This window comes from Saimiri boliviensis, chromosome 11, assembly GCF_048565385.1.
Source record: "Saimiri boliviensis isolate mSaiBol1 chromosome 11, mSaiBol1.pri, whole genome shotgun sequence".
In the NCBI taxonomy this organism is placed as follows: domain Eukaryota; kingdom Metazoa; phylum Chordata; class Mammalia; order Primates; family Cebidae; genus Saimiri; species Saimiri boliviensis.
In genome coordinates, this window is record NC_133459.1 from 57,955,402 (window position 1) to 57,979,565 (window position 24,164).

Consider the following 24,164-nt stretch of genomic DNA (forward strand, 5'->3'; position numbering starts at 1 on the left):
TACAATAGATCTTCAGAACTTATTCCCCCTGTCAAACTCAAACTTAGTATAATTTGGCCAACATCTCTGCATTACCCCTTGGTAACCCCACCCTGATAACCAGCATCCTACTCTCTACTTCTGTAAGTTCAACTTTATTAAGCTTTACATACAAGTGAGATCATGCAGTATTTATCCCTTTGTGCCTGGCTTATTTTACTTAGCATAATGTTCTCCAGGTTCATCTGTGTTGCTGCAAATGACAGAATTTTCTTCTTTTTTTAAGACTGAATAGTATTTCATTTTGACTATCTGCCACATTGTTTTGATCTGTTTATGGACATTTAAGTTGATTTCATAGCTCAGCAATTGTGAATAATGATGCAGTGAACATGAGAGTGCAGACATCTCTTCAACATATTGATTGCATTTCCTTTAGATATACCCACAGATAGAATTGCCTGATCACATGGCAATTTATCCTATTTTTTAGGAACTTCTATACAGTTTTACAAAATGGCTGTACTAGTTTATATTCCCACAGATTTTTGAAAACTTAATCTTATACCCACTAACCTTGCTAAACTCTCTTATTTATTGTTTTAAAATGCACATGGATTATACATGTTCTACATGCATTATGAATGTCACAGTAATTTTCAAGTAGAGCGCTAGGTATTCTAATATGGTTTGGATGGTCAGTGAAGGCTTCTGTAAGGAAGTGATATCTGTGATATTTTGTTTAGGAAAAAAGTGGCCCAAACATAGAGGACAGCATGAGCTATGTATACTGGATCATATCATCTGCAAATTTTGCTTTGCTCTTTTCTTCTTTATATCTTCTTTTGCTGTTAATTCTTGTCTAATTGTGTTTGCTAGGGTCTCTGGTATTATGTCGAACAGTTGTGATAAAAAGCATTCTCACATGCACATGTATGTTTACTGCAGCACTATTTACAATAACAAAGACTTGGAACCAACCCAAATGCCCGTCAATGATAGGCTGGATAAAGAAAACGTGGTACATACACACCATGGAATACTATGCATCCATAAAAAAGAATGAGTTCATATCCTTTGCAGGGACACTGACAAAGCTGGAAGCCATAATTCTCAGCAAACTAACCCAGGAACAGAAAATCAAATACCACATGTTCTCACTCATAAGTGGGAGTTGAACAGTGAGAACACATGGACACAGGGAGGGGAATATCACACACTGGGGCCTGTCAGAGGGTGGGGGCAAGGGGAGGGAGAACATTAGGACAAATACCTAATGTATGTGGGGCTTAAAACCTAGATGATGGGTTGATAGGTGCAGCAAAGTGCCATGGCAAATATATACCTATGTAAAAAACCTACGCATTCTGCACATGTATCCCAGAACTTAAAATAAAATAATAGGTAAAGAAATAAGCATTCTCGTCTTATTTCTAATCTTAGAGGGAATTTACGTAAAATTTTTCCAGTAAGAATATTTGCTAGAAATTATTGACACAAAACACATACACACAGACCACACACACACACACACACACACACACACACACACACACACACACTTCCTTATGAAAGTGAGAAAATAATCTTCCAAAGCATTCAGGGCAAATAGTCAGCAGACCGTGTTTTAATAGCCCTAAGGATTATTTTATTTGATTGTCCCATTCCATGGCTGTGGAACCCTATCACTAGACTGAACTTCTCTAGGGCAGGAACTATTTATTCACCATTGTATCCTTATCGTAAACTTCTCTAGGACAGGGACTGTTCACTCACCATTGGATACTCAGTATCTAGCACAATACCTGTAACTTAGTTAAGCATTCAGTATCCACTCAGTGAATGAATGGATGGATGGACGATACTTAATATCTGTTTCATTCTCAAAGCTAGCAAATTTTTTTTTTAATGTGAGCCCAAAATCTCACCACTTTCCATTTTCTTTATTCAATGAGTTGGGCTCATTTTGCTGTCATCCTTTCCTTCTTCCAGCACCTGGCACACTTAGTAGGCATTTGACATATGAAGGAGTAAATGAATGAGTCAATCACAGAGCATTCTGCTGCCAGGTAATAGACTTTGCCCCTAAAGATTCTGAACTTTATTTGAACTGAATCCAGGTGGTTAAAGATGATTTAATCAGGACAAAAAGAAAATACTACTCTCTTTAATGGAATAATTGCTTATTACATTTTCTTCTTAAAGTTGGCCACTGTCTGTCAGTTTATACATGTTGTCTATGAAGTATTGAAAGTGCTTATTCTGAATTCAGCCAAAATCATTGTCAAAGAGTAATCTTAGTGTGAGACTAGAGGGTTCAGAATTCCAGTATTAATTGAAGAGAGGGGTTGAGTATAGTAGTTAACCTTAGGTTTACCTGCAAAAAAAAAAAAATGTTGAATGCTTGAGTAAGGCTATATTTGGATTTATTGGTGAATAAGGGAGAGAGGTTGGTTATCAACAAATAAGCAGTTAAGCAGGAATATATTCAAGGTTTTAAATACTTTATGATGACTATAATCATATATGTTCTTCCTATTTCAAAAGGTATTTCATTTAATAAGTTAGAGTAACACCCAATATTAGAATTTTAGTGTCCAGAAATTGATTACCTTTTCCTGACTTGTAGCTCTCTGCTCAAAAGGCTTTGACGACTCTTTGTTGCCTGCCTGGAGAGTAAAAATTTATTTAGCTCTAGTCAGCCCTGTCCACCTCCTCTCCCACCATGTACATTCTCTGTTCCAGCCACAAGTAATAGAACCTTACCATAGGACTCTTCCTATTTTGGAGGTTTCAAAGAGGCCCCAGAGCCCAGATCACCTATGCAGGGCTTGCTAATAGATTGTAAAACTTGGCCAGGCACAGTAGCTCACGCCTGTAATCTCAGCACTTTGAGAGGCCGATGTGAACAGATCACCTGAGGTTGGGAGTTCGAGACAAGCCTGACCATGGAGAAACCCCATCTCCACTAAAAATACAAAATTACCTGGGCATGGTGGCACATGCCTGTCATCCCAGCTACTCTTGAGGCTGAGACAGGAGAATTGCTTGAACCTGGGAGGTGGAGTTTGCAGTGAGCCAAGATCACACCATTGCACTCCAGCCTGGACAACAAGAACAAAACTCCTTCTCAAAATAAATAAATAAATAAATAAATAAATAAATAAATAAATAAGATTGTATAAACTTGTGTTAAACATTACCCTGAGGATATAAAAAGTCAGAGGTAAAGACTGAGGAAGGAGGCTGAGGCTGATGATTGTATCTGAGAGATAGAGCAAAAAGTGAAGACAAGGAAAAGGTGTGTGGGTCCCGCACAAGGGAGCCAGCTGGGGATATCTTAAAAGAGACCCTGTCCAAAAGGTTTGACTAGAGAAGCAGTGTGATCCCAGAGCAAGAGTTGATCACCTAAAGGCCAGGACTGAAAGGGAGTTGTGGGAAGACCATAGAAGGAGAGATAGCCAGCTTTGGACATGCACCACACCCTGAGGACGTACTGAAGCCAGAAAACAACCCATATCTGTCAAGTGAGACCTTCCCCAGGCACATTGATCCCTGTGTGCAGGAATCCCCAAACACTCAGCTGTCTAGCAGGAAAAGGTGGAGGGAGGAGAGAGAGAGGCCAGCAAGTCCCCTTCTTGAGGTGTGTGTACGCTAAGTCTGAAATATACTGTAGCTACAGAAGGGAGAATTTTCAGTGAGCCAAAATGGGAATATTCATTATTACAATGGAGTGCATATATTTAGTGCTAGAAGTTGGCCTGAGGACTTTTATAATTGAAGAGTGTAGGAATACAGTGGATCTCCCCTGAAATTCTATCCCAGGAATGAGGAAAAACAGTTCATGGAACAAATTTACCAGGGTGATAAGAATAGAGCTTTTTTTTTTTTTTCTGTACACCCGTAACTGTACTACAGAACACACACAAGGCTCGGGTTGTTCTCTCGTCCCTCTTGTACATTGGCAAATCTCTGTCTCTAGGTAAACATGTAAGACTACAGCTTGCTTTGATAGCTCCCATCTTAAGAATGAGAGGGTGAGAGCGAGGGATGGGAGAAACCTTGATTCTGTATTTCACCATCCTGTTCCCCCATTTATTGTCTTTGCCACAGAGCTTCTCAAGTGCTGTGTAATCTTATCCCTCCCCTCCCACTCTCTCTTGAGCCCAGTCAGACATTTGTATGAACTACTCCATGAAAATAGCCCTTGAGCATTTGTTTTGGGCACCTGTGACCACTGTCTGTGTTGCCAAATCCAATGGGCAGTCCTTGTTCAAATCATTCTAGTTGGCTGCTTCGGGCACAGCTGAGCCCTCCCTTCTCAAAACTCTTTACTTGCATGTAGTAGACTCTTGCATTCTTCTCCCTTACTGGCCTCTTTGATCTCATCATCTAATTGCTCTCCACTACCAGTTTCTAAATTTTGGCATACCTTAAGCCTTTGTCCAAGACCTCTTCCCTGCCTATCCACCCTGGCTTTCTTCAGTGACCTCATTAAGACTCGTAGCTTTGAGACAGCATCTATAGGGTACAACCTCCAAATATATGTCTGCACCCTGACCCTGATAACCTGACTAATATATCTAATCACGTACTCAGCATTTCTTCTTGGCTTTCAAGTAGATACCTGAAATTTAACATGTCCGAAGCCTGATTCCTCTTAGTCTTCGTGAAATCTCCTCTCACTGTCTGTCCTAGAACATGAAAGAACAGTTCTCTTCTTATACTTACCATGTCAAAACACCTTGAAAACATCCTTAGCCCTTCTCTCTTTCTAATATTCTGCTCTAGTAGATGCTGTCAGTTCTACCGACAGAATCCACCACTGTGGACCACCTAGTTCGAGCAGCCAGGTGCTCCCTCCACTTGTTTATCACCACAGTCTCCTGACTGTCTTTGTTTCTACCACTGGGCCCTGGAGTCTGTTCTCATCACAGCAACCAGGGCGGCCACTTGAAAACATGCCTCAGATTATGTCATTCCTCCACTCAAAACCTTTCAATGATTTTCCATTTCACTGAGAATTAAAGCCAGTGTCCTTAAAAATAAAAGTTCTAGTCATCTTACTTTTCAGCTCACATCTTCTGTTCCCTGTCTCACTGTTCACATAACTGTAGCTGCCTTGATTCTTTGCTGCTTATATAAAATAGGAAGCACCAGCCCTGCCACAGGGCCTTTGCACTCGCTCTTATCTCTCTGCCTGCATCACTCCTAACTGCATGCTTCACTCACTCACTCCCTTCCAGTCTCTGCTGTAATGCAACCTGCCATTAAGGTCTATCCAGACCACACTATATTAAAATAATAACACTTCCTTTCACTCACTGCTTAAACTCTATATCCTCCTTTATTTTTCCACACAGTACTATCATCCCATGCTCCACTGGACTGTAAGTTCCATGAAGATAGGATTTTTTTTTTTTTTTCACTGCTGAGTCCCCAGCCCCTTGAAAGTGCCTTGCATGTAGTAGACTCTCACAGATAGTTCTCGAATGGAGGATGCTTCCTAACTTGCTTTAGCCTTTCCACATGCTGCCCTTTCTTACACCCTAGCCCCAAAAGAGCCTGTTAGAATCCTGTGCATCCTCTGAGACTCCAGTTTCATACCACCTCCTCTGTGATAATATGCCTGAGTCAGATTTAACTCTTCTTTCCCCAGAACTCACGGTTTTCAGTTTTGTTTTGCTTTAATCAGTTTGTACCCTTACCCACTACATTGTATGCCTCTCGGACTCTCGTTCTTTCTTGATTTTAAGGTTTTAGAGATGACAAACTCAGCAACCGCAGGTCCTTCTCGTGTTGTAGAATTGTAAAGTCGCTGTCTTTAAACTGCATGCAACCATATGAATCCTAAAACTAGAATTTTCAATCCCTCCCTCCAACCGCATGTATTTTCCTTTCTCCTTCTTTTTGTGCTCTTCCTCTTCATTATAAAAGAAGTTCCAACCACATATTACATGTTATTCATTTTCTTTAAGCATTTTCACTTAATCGTTTAGGGAAAAGTCTGTCTCTTCCATTGAGTGGCCTTTCCTATGACTATAGAAAGTGGGCAGTTTTTCTCTTCCTTGGTCTGTTTAGCAGTTGAAATGCCCCTGACCATTTGTATTATAAAGCTAAATGGTGGTGACCAATAAGGAGTTTGATAAACTTTTCATGTGATTTATACATGGGGGAAATGACATTGGCTGTTGAGTGCATTAAGTCTTTTCATGTCTTCCCTGAAATGCTTTGAGGCAGAAGACCAAACAATCACCTTCCCTAGTGAGGTCTGCATTCGGTTTTTGGCCAAGAAGACAGTGATATTTTATAATAAAACATGGAAAGGTTAAAAACTTACAAATGAACAAATGCTTTTTCTCATTTTTTATCTTTTTATTCCTTCCCATGGTGGCTCATGCATGAAATCCCAACACAGGGAGGCTGAGGTGGCAGATCACCTGAAATCAGTTCAAGACCAGCCTGGCCAACATGGCGAAACCCCGTCTCTACTAAAAATATAAAATTTAGCCAGGCATGGTTGCATATGCCTGTAATCCCAGCTACCCAGGAGGCTGAGGAAGAGAATCACGGGACCCAGCGGGTAGAGACTGCAGTAAGCCAAGATTCCGCCACTGCACTCCAGTGTGGCTAACAGAGCAAGATCCATCTCAAAAAAATAAAAATAAAAAATTCCCACACATCATCCAACTGAGTATTCTAATTTCAGATGCAAAAATTGAGTCCCAGAAGGGAAAAGGTCTTGGCCACTATTTCTTCTACCAGTTGGAATCATGTTATTCTTCTCCTTTTCCATTGTCCTTATGGTAATTACTTTTAAATCCTTAAAAAGTCTAATAATCCCCTGCACGGTATGGCCTGTGATGACCTCTCCAGCCTCACATTGCAGTATTACTCCTCACAGCTCTGTCCTCCATCTGTGGCATAGAACACGCTCTATTCTCTGTTTTTTGTCCCTCTGCCTATAGTACCATTCCCTCCCCTCCTTCTCCTAAGTCCTACTTACCCTTTACATTTAGCTTAGGCATCTAAGATCCTCTTGCTGGAAGCTTTCAGACAAGATTAGATGGCATATCAATGTGCTCCCATAGTACATGACTCTGTCATGTACTTCTGTGTTGTTAGTTATTTGGCTTATGTCTTCCTTGCTGTGAGTTCCTTGAGGGCAGATATTGTGGAGCATTCAATTCTTTATCACCAGGGCCTCATACAGCTCCTCACACAAAGTCAGCTTCCAGGAAATTTTGAACAAAATAATTACTCACCTGGATTCAGGTCTGAAGTGAGGCAAAAATTAGAGATGTGATGGTATTGAATGCTCACCTTTTTTTGATATTTTGAAGGCTCTCCCATGCTCGAGGATCTAAAGGAGTTTACCATTTTATAATCTCACAGATGTGTACTGTTGTCTGTAATGCTCAAGTCCTGTCTGTGAGCTTTACCAGGAACATCTGTAGGAAGATCTGACATGGGCTATGTAGAGAGCCTCCTCATCCCATGCTGATGATCTCATAGTGTCTGTTCACTGCCACTAAGGAAAAAGAAATACTTGCAGGTCCTTTTATAATGTGATGTAGCTAACTATAGGAAGCATCCCTGTGCAACATCTTTCTTCTTGCCTGAATCAAAGCTTAAATGAATGAAGTTCTCTTTGGCACATCATCCTACAAGAAACTGGTAGGATGATGGCATTGGGGAACTATAAGGGTGATTCTGCCTTCTCTGAAATGATGTACGTTCCTTATCAATATTATATCAACAGAAAACTTGCTAGCCTTAGAAATAAAAATAAAGGTCTTATTTTTTTTTTTTGATATTGACACTTTGAATCTAGGTAAACTTGAATAATTCATTTGATGTTTCAGAGGCTTCATTTCTTCATCTACAAAAATGAGAACCTTTTCTACTTTATGGAGGTATGTTGAGGATTGGTTGAACATGAAAGCTGTCTAGAAAACCTAGGTTGTGTGGCAGCATCTTAGGGACATTGAAATGGGCTGGGTGTGGAGGAAGCTTAATCAGGAGCATTTCTTGAGGGGCATTTCTCAATGGGAGAGCACCTTTGCCCTTCGCAACATGCACACACCCCTCCAGGGTATTGGTGCCAGGCTAGTGCCCTCATCTGAGTCCATCTCTGGACAGTAGCCCTCTCAGCAAGATACCCCAAGCCAGGAGAGCCAGTGAAGCACATCTAAGCCAAAGGTGTCAAGGAGAGTGAGGAGTGAGAGTCTCAAATTCAAATGCAGACTCTCAAGATGAGACCTGTTATGAATGAGAGAGATATGACGGTGCAGGGCGGGAGCAGGTCTTGTGCGGCTGACAGCTGCCCCCTGCCACTCGGAAGTGTCCAAGGCTCACCACTTATGTGTTGGCTTTTGTTCCTGGGCTGCTCAGGTGGTTTAAAAGACCAGGTGAAATGAGCAGGTTTGGGACGTTCAAAGCCTGAACAGAAAGTGATGGAGAGGGGGATTTGGGGAAGAGTAGATGGGCAGAATGAGGTGAGGCAGTGAAGGAATTTTTGTAGAAATGCATTTGATGTAAAGCCTCTTTTCCTCTGTGTAGAGCTGCTGATTTGGTAAAATACAAGAAACCACACATACTGACACACCCTGAAGCTGATCTGGAGCCCAGTAGCTCCAGAGAGTTAGGGAAGGCCCAGCTCTGTGTGGGACATTTATGTGGCCTCTGACCACAAGAACCATCGGCAGCAGGACAAACGACGAGCATTCGTTGAGCAAATCAAAACAAACAGAAATGAACCACAGTGCAAGTTTAGCTGGATTATCCTGAATGCATGCTTGCGAGGGTCTGCAGTGGGTTTGCGGATGTCTAGTTACAAGGCAACCAAAATATAAATGGGGATCACATTCCCATTGCCTTCAAGAAAAGCAGAATTCTATTTCTGCATATCGTAAGGAGTTCTTCAGGATCGGACACCTACCTGGCCTTCCACTCGTAGGTCTGATATTTTATTTTCACATCTCCTCCACAGCTGCCTATCTTTTGGCAAGTTATATAACCCCAGTAATTCTCAGTTCTCTCATCGTTAAAATGGGGATAAAGATACCTATCTTATAGGCTTGTGATAATTATAAAATGAGAGAGGGCAAATAAAGCCACTGTCTTTTGAACACACATATGCCAATCCAACATTTGTGATTTTTAAAAAATTATTACTGTATAGTTTACCTTCCAGCCAAACCAAGCCTTCTTCAAACTGATATTATGCTAAGAACTTACACCTTTATTGAGGTGCTTATCAGAATATCTTGCCATTCTTGAATTAACTGTCAGACATCTCAACTGCATGGAAAACAAGGACGGGGACAGTATCTTTTTCATCTCTCTTTTTCACACGGCCTGACACATAAAAGGTGCTCAGCTAAATGTTTGCCAAAGGGGCATGTGAAGTGTCTCCGTTTTGGAGAATCTTGATTCCCAAGAGCCCCAGATACTTCCTGGCCCATATTCTCCTATCCCATTTTAGGCATCTACTCTGTGTCAGATACTAAGCCAGGGGGTCTGCACATAAAGTTGCAGTTCATAGCTCTGCAACCTTGGGGGCAGCTATTATGTAAACTCCTAAAAACGATTAACAAAAAATCCCTCAAGTGTAAACATCTGATGGCCTTTTTTTTTTTTTTTTTTTTTTTTGAGACAGAGTCTCACTCTTGTCACCCAGACTGGAGTGCAGTGGTGCAATCTCAGCTCACTGCAACCTCTGCTTCCTGGGTTCAAATAATTCTCCTGCCTCAGCCTCCTGATAAGCTGGGATTATAGGCACCCATCACCATGCCCAGCTTATTTTTGTATTTTTAGTAGAGATGGGGTTTCACCATGTTGGCCAGACTGGTCCTGAACTCCTAATCTTGTGATATACCCACCTTGGCCTCCCAAAGTGCTGGGATTACAGGTGTGAGCCACCATGCCCAGCCAACATCTGATGCCTCTTTTGCATCAACCCACTAGATACGCAAACTGAACCCAATAACCCTCGTGGTCTGGCATGAAAAATAAAATCCGGATTTCTTTCACCCCAACCTGCTGCGTTTGTAGCCATCCCCTCCCCTCTACCAGCACTTTGTTGTTTGTATCTTACCAGGATTAACCATACTACTCTGGACTCTGAACTCAGAAACATGTAGATTAAACATTTGCTAGCTTAAAAAATAGAGTACAGAAAGTTAAATAATTAGCTATCACATGTTGATTATTTACTCTGCGAAGGCAGTATGTAGGGTTTGTCTAAAACTGCCTCTGATTTTTCAAATATACTGAAAGGTGTTTTCTTGTCTGTCTTTTACACGGGAAGAAGCCAAGATTCAGGAGGGCCTCATAACTTGCTGCATGGATCTGTGATTCCCGTGACCTGGGTATGCCCCAATGCTGCTTCTCCCTGGCACCAGGCACCCAAGGAATCAGTTCCACCAGCTCCCAAGCCTCACCAAGCAGCACTAGGCATGGAGGGCTGCTTCGTCCTACCAAGGCTGAGTGCTCAGTCACCAACCCTGTGAGAGCAAGTCAGTGAAATGGAAAAACAGCTCTTACTCCTGACTCTGACATTTGTCCTGCAGGTGAGAGCCAAATTCTCAAATTGCCAGGTCAATGGCAAATAAGCCCACACCATGCACAGAGAGTATCAACACACAGAGGGTTCTGCTGGATTCATACATCCTGGAAGCCAGGCTGACCCTGGTAACCAGTCTCATTTTATCTTGTCTCTGATTGCCACGTGATGAGTGGAGAGAGAGAAGGAAAGTGCACAGATCTCCAGAAACGGGGTTTGGCTTTGCTTTTGGGAATACCCTTGGGCAGTGCCCTGACCCTTGAGCCCCTCTCTGTAAACACACAGCAAAAACTAAAATGTCTGGAAAGGGAAAGAGCTGGTTCCACTGATGCCCCTACGTTCATTGACTTTCCTGCTTCCCAAGTAGCTGAGAGGCAGCTGGGTATAGAAGGAACAGGCTTTGGGACCAGACCAGATCAGATCCCCATTCTGACACTTGGTATCTGAAGGACAACAAGCAAGGCTGTGACCTTTTCTGAGCCACGGTTTCTTTACCTATAAACTGAAGGAAATGGTAGATTATCATGAAGATTATAGATAATAACATCTATGACACAAACAGCACATAGTAGCTGCTTGGCAAATGTTAGTTGCCTTCCTTCCCTTTTCCCCTGCTGCATTCATTTGTAATGCCTTTCTTAAAAAAAAATAATAAGAGCAATTATTAAAGGCACAGGTTGCTTTATGAACTAAATATGTTACAGATTAATAATACACAATATCTGGCTAGGTGCAGTGGGTCATTCCTGTAATCCCAGCACTTTGGGAGGCCAAGGTAGGCAGATCACGAAGTTAGGAGTTCGAGACCAGCCTGGCCAATATGGTGAAACCCCATCTCTACTAAAAATACAAAGAATTAGCCAGGCATGGTGGCACGTGCCTATAGTCTCAGCTACTCAGGAAGCTGAGATAGAAGAATTGCTTGAACCCAGGAGGCAGAGTCTGCAGTGAGCCGAGATCACACCACTGCACTCCAGCCTGGGCAACAGCAAAATATAATATATATATATAGTCTCTATTTAAGCCACTCTCACAGGACTGACTGTACCCCACATCATGTCATATATTCACAGACAGCTGCTTTTCTTTCTTTTTTTCTTCTTCTAAGGAAGTCCAGATGGGCCCCAGATACATGTTCATACCCTACATAGCCTATTCCAAGGGTTAAAGTCAGGCCTGCTTCGCATCGGAGGCATTTTGTTATGATCTGTTCATAACAAAATTGCCTCCTGGCTGTTGCCCACAGCTGAATACTGTTACTCCAAAGCCACCATTTCATTTGTTTCTGATTGTTCTGCAGCCTTTACATACCTTCCGTATTAGCGTGATTTTATAGAGCACAGGCAGAGGTTAAGCCCTCCTGGATCCACTTTCCCTCTGAGGGCTCTTTCTTCTTTTTTAGTGTCCCTTCCCTCGGTGTTACAAACCATTTCTCTTTTATAGAAATTCATTTAAATAGAAAAACAATTTTAAGTGTTTTTTTTTCTTTAACGTAAGGCTCACTTAATATTGTCGGAGAATATTGAATATGGAGAAGAGGGAAAAGATGCCACCAAAATGTGTGATTTGTTTTTCTTTTTTCCTGACATAGGAAAATCTCATCACGTCTCTTGTATTTACCAAGGGATATATTCAATTCAGGGCACGAAAGGATCTGGGCTGCCTCCACACCTAATGGGGAAGAAGGTGCTGTCTGCCTGCTATTTCCTTGCTTCTCCTTATTTCAATCTTTTTTTCCTCCAAAAAAAAAAAAGTGTCTTAGGAAGGATATGGAGTCATGAGTCAGATTTGGGTCTAAGTCTTGGTTCTTCTCTATTTGTAAGCCCAGGAAGGAACTCGAGTTGATTTTCTGAAGCTCAGTTTCCTTTTCCATCAAAACTGGGAGTGACTCAGGCTTGCCTAATATCTTAGCTATAAGACTGTGTGTGAAGGTGGCCCACCTTTCATGGCATAGGTCACCCTGCTGATTGCAGTGGCTCCCAGGGACCCAGGCATGGGAAGAATTGGTTATGCTCTATTAGGAAGCTAATTCATAATTAGTACTATGCTCATTCCTGGAGGATTTGACAGAAATAGAAGATACGGTTCTGACTCAGCATCCACCTCACTACGTGATGTCAGAGCAACAGAGCTAAGACTGCAACTGATGAGTACTGTGCAGATGGAGCTCTTGTAGGTGCACAGGCTTAGTCCAGACCTGGCAGGAAAAAGGCTGTGAGCAGTTCTGCCTGCCACAGATGTGCTGGCACATGCCCTGCTGTGTGTGTTCCAGGTAACGTATTAGGTGGCTTGGGAATGTAGGCTTTCAGACCCTCTCTCTTCAGTTCTCTTCTGCTGACCTCCTCCCATCCAGCCAATGTGGTTTCTTAATCCTCTCATCAATCCAGTATTTTATGGAGAATATGAAAGAGTTAAATTTCTTCACCCTCATCATTTCCACTAGTATTTGACAAACACTTCTCAGTTCATAATACTTTTGCAACCAAGCAGGTGAGCTACCTATGTGTCTGTGGAGAGTTTTGAATTCTTTTTGCCTATTCAGTTTAGTCTTCTCATTTTCTATCAGACCAAAAATGGAGAAAGTGTTTTGAAGGTCGGTATTCTTCAGATCTAGACATGTTATGGATGTATCCTGAATTCCTCTGAGCTAAACCTGAGAAGCAAGAGTGAGTTCTATTGGGGAACACTCACAAAAGGCAATGATTGATGCTTATGCACAGAAATTCTGACTTTTATTAAAAGATGCTCAGATAGAAATCAAGCAAGGCTCTCCTTGCCTTTATACAATATGTGGTAAACAGGGTAAATCCTCAATTTTATTTATGCCCAGTGACAGATCTTACAAGTAGAAATTAACCCATCTGAGTGATTATGTTGATTCTTTCTCTCTCTTCTCTAGAGCCAGTATAACCTCTGAACTCTACTTCCAAATTCCAGTCAAGTTAGTGTCAAGACTTTCAAAAAAAATTAAACCCCCACATAAGCTCCAATCCATAAATAAGAAATTCACCCTGGCTTGTATGGAGGTGATGATATTAATACAGACTACATTTCTCTGGATCACTGATCACTGAATGTACCCGGCACTGTACCAAGTCTAGTAATAGACTGTGCCACATTTAATCTTTACAGGTCTGTAAGAGAGGTCTTATTTGTCTCATAATTCAGATGAGCACCCCAAAGACCAAAGTCACACAACAGAGACTCTTGGCTGGAGACTGCCCACAGGGATCCTTTTAATAGAACCCTAAAGTCTGCAGGAGGGAGCTGTTTTCCTACCAGTCAGTTTAGAACCAAAAGAGAGCATTGGTTATGCCATATTATGCATAATTAGTACTATGCCCACTCCTGGAGGATTTGACAGGAATAGAAGATGTGGTTCTGACTCAGGATCCACCTCACTACATGACGTCAGAGCAACAGAGCTAGAACTGCAACTGATTAGTACTGTGCAGATGGGGCACCCTACCTCCTCGTTAGCTCTCTCGCCTGCACCTACTCTGCCCCACCCACTCCTCCTCCCTTGCATGATCCATAGAATAGACCAATATGTGTTTACCCACCACAGATTGTTTGGGTTGTGAAAAAGATGCATTATACAATGTTCTATCTTTGAAGGCACATAGCTCTCAGAGGTTTCAAAGCTGAAAACCAGTCTGAGCTCACTGGAGCCAGTCAGGCATTTGTATACAGAAGGCTAAGTGTGGCTTCTTGTCTGAAGGAAAGAGAAAATTTGGAGGAACTTTTGGAAGGCTTCAAAGGTTTTTTTTTTAACTGTTCTCTCTCTCTTGCAAAGCAATCTGGGTGCATTAAGTATAAATGAATGAGAAACATATGGATTAAATTTTATCTGTGATCACATACGAGTTTCAAGAATGATAAAGCATAAGGAATTCAGGGTTTAAGGAGTCCAAAATACTTTGCAAGTACTTCAGGACATTGCAGGCAACATTTGGCTCCTCCCTGTATCCAAATTTGGGGACTATTTGGTAGGGTGACAGACTTGCTCAGTGCCCTCCCTACCCACTCAAACTGCTAAGCCTCGGGAGGTATCTGTGGATAGGTTTTGTGTGTATCTTGTTTTGCTGAGACTGATGTAAATAGATTGGGTTTCTAGAAAGGACAAACTTTATGGGAAGACTCTTAACCTTTTTGAAACCCCCAAATAGAGGAGAGGAAAATTTGGCAAACCTGATCTTTATTAACCATATCTTGCTTACAAATAATATTAGATGTGTTTTATGTCTTATGATTGCTCATAATGTTAGTGTCATTGTCATGCTAATGATAATGGTAGCCATGTCCTGCATTTGTATAGTGATTTACTTTACAAACAGATACACATTACCTGTTAATACACATTACAGATGTATTTATAGGGATATACACTTACAACACATACAGAGCGTGTTATGACAAGCTACAAATAGGGAATTACAGAGTTAAGAGAAAATGCAGGCAGGAGTACCTAACCCAGTGTTGTGATAGAAGTCAGGATTTATAGAAGGCGTCTCAGAGGAGATAACATTAAGTTTGATCTTATATTTATTTGTTTCTTTGTTTTTGAGACAGAGTCTTACCCTGTTGCCCAGGCTGGAGTGCAATGGCGTGATCTTAGCTCACTGCAACCTCCGCTTCCTGGGTTCAAACGATTCTGCTGCTTCAGCCTCCCAAGGAGCTGGGACTATAGGTGCATGCCACCACACTCAGATAATTTTTGTGTTTTTAATAGAGACAGAGTTTCACCATGTTGGCCAGGCGGGTCTCGGAGCTCCTGACCTCTAATGATCTGCCCGCCTTAGCCTCCCAAAGTGCTGGGTTATGCATGTTTTTAAAAGAATATATATAAGTGGTCAGGCACAGTGGCTCATGTTTATAATCTCAGCATTTTGGGAGGCTGAGGCAGGCAGATCGCTTGAGGTCAGGAGTTCAAGATCTGCCTGGCCAACATTGGTGAAACCCCATCTCTACTAAAAATATAAAAATTAGCTAGGCATGGTGGCAGGTGCCTGTAATCCCAGCTACTTGGGAGGCTGAACATGAGAATTACTTGAACCCAGGAGGTGGAGGTTGCAGTGAGCCAAGATCATGCCAGTAAACTCCAGCTGGATGATAGAGCAAGATTCAGTCTACAACAACAGCAAAAATATGTGTAAGTTAGCCAGGGAAAGGCAAGAGGGAGTGCCCACTAATCAGAGAGAGAGGAATTTATGAACACTAAGAGATGAGAAAGAAAACTGCATACTCGGGGAATTTCGAGTTGTTCACTTAGTCTGGGGCCTAGCTTGTGATAGGCTTGGTGCAATAAAAAATGATGGGGGCAGAGGGTTGGTAAATGATAACAGGGGATTACATGAGACAAATAGGTAAAAGCCAGATCAGACAGTCTCATATGCCGTGCCAAGATTCTCCAGGACTTTAGTAAGGGAAATGATAGAATTAGGTTTGTGTATTAGAAAGATCACTGTGGTGGAGATATGGAAGATTCTCTGAGTGAGGATTAAGAGAGAATAGGATGGAGGACACTGTTTGGGTCAGGGAAACCAGTTTAATCTAGTTTCATCACTGTTGTAAGAATCCAGGCAAAAAATGAAGGATTGGATTAATGTAGTGACAGTGGGTAGAAACAGTAAGACTTATGTTTGAGAAATATTTGACAGAGGACCATGTCCTATTGTGGGGCAGATGAGAGTGACAGATGATCAGGAAGTCATGAATGGTATCCTGAGACAGAGATACATCCAACATGTCCAAAATATAACGTGATGTCCTGCATCCCAGAGCTACAGAATGAGACATGTGGATCAGCCATCCAGGTCAAAGGTCTCGTGTGGAGCTCAGGAGCAAGGCTTGAGTGTGGGATAAAAATTCTCATTGCACACACAGGACTGGATGAGCTGACCCTAAGAGGTGTAGGGAGTAGAATGAACATGGGAGAGAATCCAGGAGGGAAGAGAAGGAAGATCCTACCAAAGAGACAGCTAAAAATGCATAGAGGCTGAATCTGCACCTAGCTGTTTGGACACCAAACTTTTCCACTGTCTCAAAAAAGGAGCAGAATTAAGCAATCTGTGGCTTAACATGCCTTGAGAGTATACTGTGTCCTAGGATCTTTATATACATTACCCCATCTAGGACTTAAACAGAGCTCTGTGCTCAATGGGATGATCTCAATTGACTTATAAAGAAACTGAGTCTCAGGTCAGCAAATGACCTAACCAGAATTATCCAAGTTTGCCTGACTCCTAAGTCTGTGCTCTTGTTACTAAACCATGTTTCCTGCCTTTAAGATAAGATACAGCTCCTCACTATGTCATAGGAGAAGCAGACATTAACAGCACATTACAGTTTAGTCTGATAAATGCAGAAATAAAGGTGAATGCTGAGAGCCCCTATTCATAAACAAAATTCTCTATGGTTTTTTTTTGTGTGTGTACCATGTGGTGATTTAGGAGTTGGCTGGATTGTGTATAAATGGTTTTTCTCTAGTAAGACGATAGCACAGTCCATTTGGAGGGAGAGATGAGCCACCACGGAAATACCCAGTCCCACACATGCCTGTGGCTACCCTCTAAAATTCCCAACCTGGCTGGAGGCGCTCAAAACAAAACCTCCTGTTCCCCTCCCAGGACCACTGGCGCCTGGAGCCTGCCTCCTGCCCCTGCCAGAAGCTTAGGCCAGCCTTGGAGTGATGGCATTGCGGGGAGGCAGAACAAACGGAGCTGGAGCGGCTCACCGCTCTAAGCTCAGTCATCTCTCCCAGAAGAGGTGTGAGCAGGCTTCTGGTCTTTGTCACCACAGGAGAACTCAGCTGACGGGCACATTGCCTTAGTTGAAACTAAGCCAGTGGCATGTGCTCATGGAGCCAGCTTGGGCACAGACACAAAGAGAGGCAGAAGCACATAGAAAGAGGCTTCTAATCCCAGCTCAGCTTCATCCTTTCTGATCTTTATGATCCTGGGCAATTTGCTTACCCTCTTCATGCCTGTGTCTTCAACTATAGTATGGGCTGAGTGTGTTTGACTCTATATAGACTGTCAGGGTAACTGAATGCAAATGCAATGTCTGAATGCAAATGTACACCTACAAATCACTTAATACCTGAGTTATGCCCCAGCCCATACCGAATTCCAAGTCCCTGTAGATTATAAACTTCAGGAGGACAGGGAACACATCACTTATTGACTCTGGCATCTATCTTTCTATATCTTTTCATGTTTAAAACAGTAATTTGAACTCATTGTGTATCCAATAAATATTTACAGAATACTTTATCAATCATGTAAGATATTTTAGATAGTAGCCACTAACTGCAACTCATGAAGCTGACAGTCAGAAAAAAACACAATAATCTTGGCTATAGGTTATGGAACAAAACAAGTACTAGCGATACTACTACTAATAAAGCAAAGTGAGTACTTTGAGAAGGCCCAGGAGTTAGCCCAAGACAATCCCATGAAGCCCCCACCATGTAAGGGCAGAGTCTGTGTTGAAACAGATAGCTGAAGAGTTCTGATTGACCAGCTGGGCTAGAATGACTCAACTTCATGCAATCTTAGAAAACCTCAAAGACAAAAGAGGTATTAAGCATTTCTAGTCCAATCAATTGATTTTATAGCTGAGGGGAGTTAGTTATAGAGAGGGAAATAAGTTGTTGGATCATAATTTGGATCCTGAAAGCCCTTCTCTTCTATTTACCAGCTATTTGACCTCCTACAGCTTATATTTCCTCATGTGTGAAGTACATACAGTAATAGGACCTCTCTCATTGGGTTGTCATGAGTATTAAATGTGATAATAGATGTGAAGAGCCTAGAAGAGTCTGTGGCACATGGAAAATGCAAATAACTGACTATTTTATTACTTCTATATGATTTATTGTAATTATCAACAGTAGGATCTGTTGATATAAAACGATACCCATCCTTCAAACCATGTTATCTTTTATTTAAAGTAAATGTAGAACTCTATATGGACCCCTTCCCGAAATCAAAATGTGTGCATAGCTTCATGACTTTGAGCCTCGTCTTACAGCTGTCTCTGCCTGGGCTGCCCTCCCTGTCTGACCAAGCAAGTATGTCCTCCTGGTTCAAGGCCTTGCTTCAAAGTGGCCACCTCTGTGAAATGCTCACTCTTTTCCCAGGCAGTGAGTTATTTCTTCCTTTGGGCTCCTACCACGCTCCTCTTTTACCTTTTTTGTAACACTTGGCATGTTTTGTTATTTTTTATTTCTACCTGGCTGACCTGTCAGATTAGGAACTTTTTGAGGAAAGGGACTATGCCACCTTAGTAGTAGTAGTAGTAGTAGTAGTAGTAGTAGTAGTAGTAGTAATAGTAGTAGTTTTACAGCCTTATTGAGCTCAATAGTATGCAACCAAATGTTTTTATTTGTTGTTTTTGAAGTATTTATAATGATATTTATATCAGACACAAAGAGTACACCAAAAGTATAGTTTAAACAAAATACCAAAATGAATACTAGTATTCCCACCACCAAGCCTATGAAAGAGAATACTGCCAATACCTTTTAAGTGTAAGTTTTTAACTATATAGGTAAATAAATGTCACCTGTTTTCTTAATTTTGCTTAGTGTTCTAGCTCTTTAAGGTAATTTTGAATCTTGATTTGAACATGTCCCATAATAAGCTATTCTTCCAAGTGTTGGCATCTGAGAATGTGATAAGCTTTTGTTCTATATCATCTTCTACTCCCTTATAAAGTATATTGACTAAAATAAGACCAAGGAGGAATCTAGTGACCCCCGTACATGGTTGTGATTACTGTTGCCTATGGTTGTTCAGCCAGTCACCTGACAATTCCATCATACAAGCCTCATTTCAAGGAGAGCTAAGATTTATTTGGTGTTTAACATATAATAAACCATTTATACGTGACAGCTTACTTAATCTTCACAAAAGTCCTCCAGCATTCATGTCATTCCTCCCATTTTGGAGTTGAGGAAACTGAGGCTTAGAAAGGCTATCTTGCATAAGATCACCTGGCTGAGAATTTGGCAGAGTCAGGACTAGAATCACAATGGGTCTTTGTCCCAACTCATGCTTTCTCCTCTGTTGTTCACTGGTATATCAGGAAAGACTTAATGAAACTTTTTAGAAGTGAAGATTCCCTAACCTACTTGTCATGAAGGCCAGGAGGTTATGTTCAGTTTGAGTAAGTCTATGTTGGCTCTAATGGTCCTTGCTTTATGCTCTTCAAAGACGGATGAAAGACTCAAAAAAGTAATTGTAGCCTGAAAATAAGACCATAACTTGGCAGAGACAAATATAGAGCCTGATGCCTGACTGCTTTCAGCTTTTGTAACACTGGGCATGTTATTTAATTCTCTGCCTCAGTTTACATATCTGTACAATAGGAATAATGACAGAATTTTCCCTTAGTGTTATTGTGAAGATTAAGTGATTTAATACCTGTAATTTGCTTAGAATCAGGCCTTTACTAAGTATACAGTAAATCTTAGCTATTGTTGTTACTGCCAACAGCACCATTATTACTGGGAAGTCAGTATCCTGTAAGGACACCTGTCATCAGTGTTGTACAATGAGCTTCCCTTTGGTCATGGAGCAGCCTCCAGGCCAAGATAGCCATCAGCACAGAAGGAGCTTTCACAAAAAGATTTTTGAATATTTAGGTTTGTTGCAAAGGATTAAACAACACATAAGTGCACAGATGTGCATTCTCTTTCTCTGTCTCTCAAAACAAACTATTCCTAGATTCCTCTAAGAACACAGGGTTGAGAGTGATTAGAAGTACTCTTTGTTTCCTTGCTCTACACAGGATGTCTGAAGAGAAGCATGTGATATTCCAGATGAGTGGGCACAAACAGAGATCAGCTCAAAACTTTCTCCCTGGACAGAGCCAAGCAAACCCATCCTATGACATTTCTGAGCAGCAAAGCCACAATCTTCTAATGAAGTCTTGCTGCAGCTGATGTCCCAAATTGTGAGACAGGGGGTAGGAAGAAGGGAGATGACGTGAGTCCTTCCCAAGCAATGTATGTATACAAGTAAAGAGCATTATCATAGAGTTTGAGATCAACATCTGCCTCAGTTCAGATCCCACTGTGATCATTCATGTACTCACCATAGACAACTTACACAACCACTCGGGGACTAATCTGTCAAATTGGGCCAGGAGTTCTGGAAGCAAGAGGGCGCGGATACAGAAAGAGACGACTTGGCTTTGGCTGCACCTTTGCAAACCCTGGGTCCTAAGTGGGCACAAACGGAATGAATGCATATGGACTGCCTCATTCACCCCAAAGAAGCTCAGGGACTTAGAATAATAAACTTCTAGAATTGGCAGGTGATAAAATTTTCTCAGGGCAAAGAAAGGCAGAGTGGTGAAAAAAGTACCAGTTAGTATGCGCTCCTTGTGGCTGGAACATTCTTCGTAACTTACTCGTGCGTTCTCTCTCATATACACACCACACTTACACTCACCTACCGTAATTTCCATGCATGTTTTACATATTAATTCATATGTCGTTTCCTCAGAGAAGCATTCCCTGTCTCCCAGACCAAATTAGGCACTGCACTTGTGTGCTCACATAATACCTTTTGGCTTTCCCTTATTTACTTCTCACAGTTGGTAATTACATATTTGTGTAATGATTTGATTAATGTTTGTCTTAGGGTAGCCAATTGTCCCAGTGTGGCTGAGACTGAGGGGTTTTCCAGAAGGCAAGACTTTCAGTGCTGAAACTGGGAGAGTCCTGGCCAAACCTGTGTAATTGTCACCCTGGTCTGCTTCCCTCTCAAGACTGGTTGCTTTATGAGGACAGGGACTGTGCTCTTATTTACCATTTATCTCGGTACTTGTCACAGACCTGGACTAGGAACTCAGGAAACATCGGTTGAACCAGTAAAGAAATGAATGTATATGTTAATGTAAGCTGAACTTACTTTTCTTAGGAAAGCCTATCTTTTTTCTCCCTGAGATTATTCTTCCTTTTTTGAGGTTAAAATGCTCATTGTGACGATTTGTCCTAATTTGACGAAACTTAAATTTGATAGTATTACACTGTTTTTGTTTTTTTGCCTTCCTTCACCTCCTTCCCATTTTGGGGTTGGGAATCCTACCGATTTGAGGAATCACTAGTTTAGTAAAAAGAGAACCAGGGTAGCTGAGATCAAGACAATTAAATAAGGTCTGTCCCCATGCTAAAATGCTGGTCATAACTTCTGTATCCTCTGGACCTAGCACATTACCAAGTGTATAGTAAGGGCTGAGTAAATATTTGTGAAATATATAAATGAATGGATTATATGTCCAGCCTCAAAACCTGCTGGAATATACCTTGTTTACCTAACTTCCTTTTCTTCCCTACCCTCTAGCAAAACATTTCTGCGACCATAAATGTGACTTCAGCATTCCTTACTGCTGAATACATGAGAAGCACATACCATTGCAGATGAGTGAACACATGGTCTATCCCCACCTGTTCTAGTTCATCTCTTTATATAGTTTCCTTACAGTTGAAGGGACTGCTATGGTCTGTTACAGAAAAGGAAAAAAAAAAAAAAAAACATTGCACTATCTTGATTACTGAGAGCACCTCTCTTACCGACATGGCTTTGTTCAAGCTCTTCCATCTACTGAAATGCTTGTTTCACGTCATCTACCAAAATCCCACTAGTCTTTTTAAACTTAGCTTATGTCCCTTTCTCTAACAAGCCACTGCTGTACCATTCCACTTGTCAAAAATAAAATGAGAACAAGTTAGGGAAAATTTGGAAGTTTACTATCTAACAAAAAGTACAGCTTGCCCTCAGCAAGACTTCAAGTGGTAAGAAGCTCACCTTATGTCAATGACAGTGCAGTTTATGAAGCATTAAGGAGAAAATATTTTGACCTTTTTAGTGATTAACTGTTACGTGTTAACATGTTTTTTTGTTTTTGTTTTTGTTTTTGTTTTTAGGGCAAATAGGACTGTTAAACTGATTTGTCTATAGCTGATTGATTTAATTTCCCTGAATCATGCTGACAAGGACCTAAAGCTTAAGTTTTAATTTCATCAAATCATGCTGACAGGGACATAAAGACTTACGTTTTGTGCTTTGTTTATGGTTAGAGCTAGCAACTCAGGGAAAGCAGAATGACTTAAGTTTCACCACTTGACTCTGGGCAGTTGGCCTTGGGGTATATAGTTAAACTATGGCCTCTGTCTTTGTATAATCTTTAGCACATTCCTCACCCCCTGTGCCCATCCACAATATTCTGTTTTTTGTCTTTGCCATCTCATGGGCCATGCCATATTCTATTTGTCTATTTATTTGTATAGTTCCTCCACTAGATGGGAGTTTCTTGAAGGTAAGAACTCTTATTCATCTTTGTGTCCCCAGCACCCAGTGGGAAGAGGATTGCTATTAGGTAGCAGTGTATATTTGTAAAAGGAAGAAAATGAATCAGTTATTATTATCTCCCAAATGCTAAGTTGCAGACAAATACAAAACCTTAGTGACAAACAACAGTAGATATTTATTTTTGCTCACAAGTCTGTTGGTTGGCTAGGTGATTCTGATGATCTGGGCTAGTCAATGCTGGTCACCTAGGAAGATTTGCTGGTGTTGCCTGGATTCTTTCATATATCTGCGACAATACCTGAGACAGTGGAAAAGACTCAGCTCTATTGCACATCTCTTGTCACCCAGCATCCTTGTCAGGGCATGTTCTTGTGGCCAAGTTTGAGGAGTGAAAGACAGCATAGAAGCACACAGGCCTCTTGAGGCCTACACTTGGAAAACTGGCCCAGTGTCACATCTACCCCATTCTCTTGGCAAAATGAGTCACAATACTGGCATAGATTCATGAGGTAGGGAGAGAGACCCACCTCCCAATGTGAGGAGCTGCAAAGTCTCATTTCAAATGGTATTGACCCAGGAAGAGTAGAGAATGGGGACCACTTTTGTAATCTCTGCCACAGTGAGGGAGCCAGCAAGGAAACATCTTATCAGTTTCTTTCCAAAATGATCATTTTTATTATCTTAACATTGAAATGAATTATCAGGAAAGTTTCTTAAAAAAGGAGCCATGGCCTTTCTTTGGAGAGAGCGACTTCCCCACCATAAAAGTCATTCAGTAAGAAGCCGAATTCCATGGTCATAGAAATATTAGTTAGGAGGAGAACTCTCCCCCTGCCCCTTAAAGACAATATTTTCACATTATTTTCTGTCTTTCTTTCCAGATCAGCAAAGACCCGATTTTTGTACCAGGGGTCTGGGGGCCTTATTTTTCAGCCATGGTACCTGGGTTCTGGCTGAATGAAGGTGGTCAGAGCGTTACTGGAAAATTGGTAAGTTGACACTTTCTCAGTAGGGTCATGGATGTTTTTATGTCATTGATGAGTCCATTTTGTCACATGGCCTGTATACCCAGTATCTGGAGGATTTGCAGACCTCTGAGTCGGGGTTAACATCCTCTTAGTGCACAGCCTAACCTGTTATACAGGTGCAGCATGTGTGAAGCAGTGATAACCAGCCCTTCTTCTCACCTGATTTTTCCTCACACCAGTTCTTTTTTCCCAGGATGATGAGAGTGATATTCTACTTTGTGAAAATGGCATGTTAGTCCCCAGCCCAAGTCCTTCAATTTTCCCCAT

At 41.4% G+C, this 24,164-nt stretch overlaps 1 protein-coding gene across 10 annotated transcripts in view; it reads left to right on the plus strand.

The window, feature by feature from the left end:
* Positions 1 to 24,164, plus strand: part of FGGY (FGGY carbohydrate kinase domain containing) — a 429,730-nt gene that overhangs the window by 265,517 nt on the left and 140,049 nt on the right. For all 10 annotated transcript variants that reach the window (XM_074380908.1, XM_074380904.1, XM_003921494.3 and 7 more), the window contains one exon: positions 23,751 to 23,858. In XM_074380908.1, coding sequence (XP_074237009.1) covers positions 23,751 to 23,858 — 108 coding nt within the window. The remainder of the gene's footprint in view (positions 1 to 23,750; positions 23,859 to 24,164) is intronic.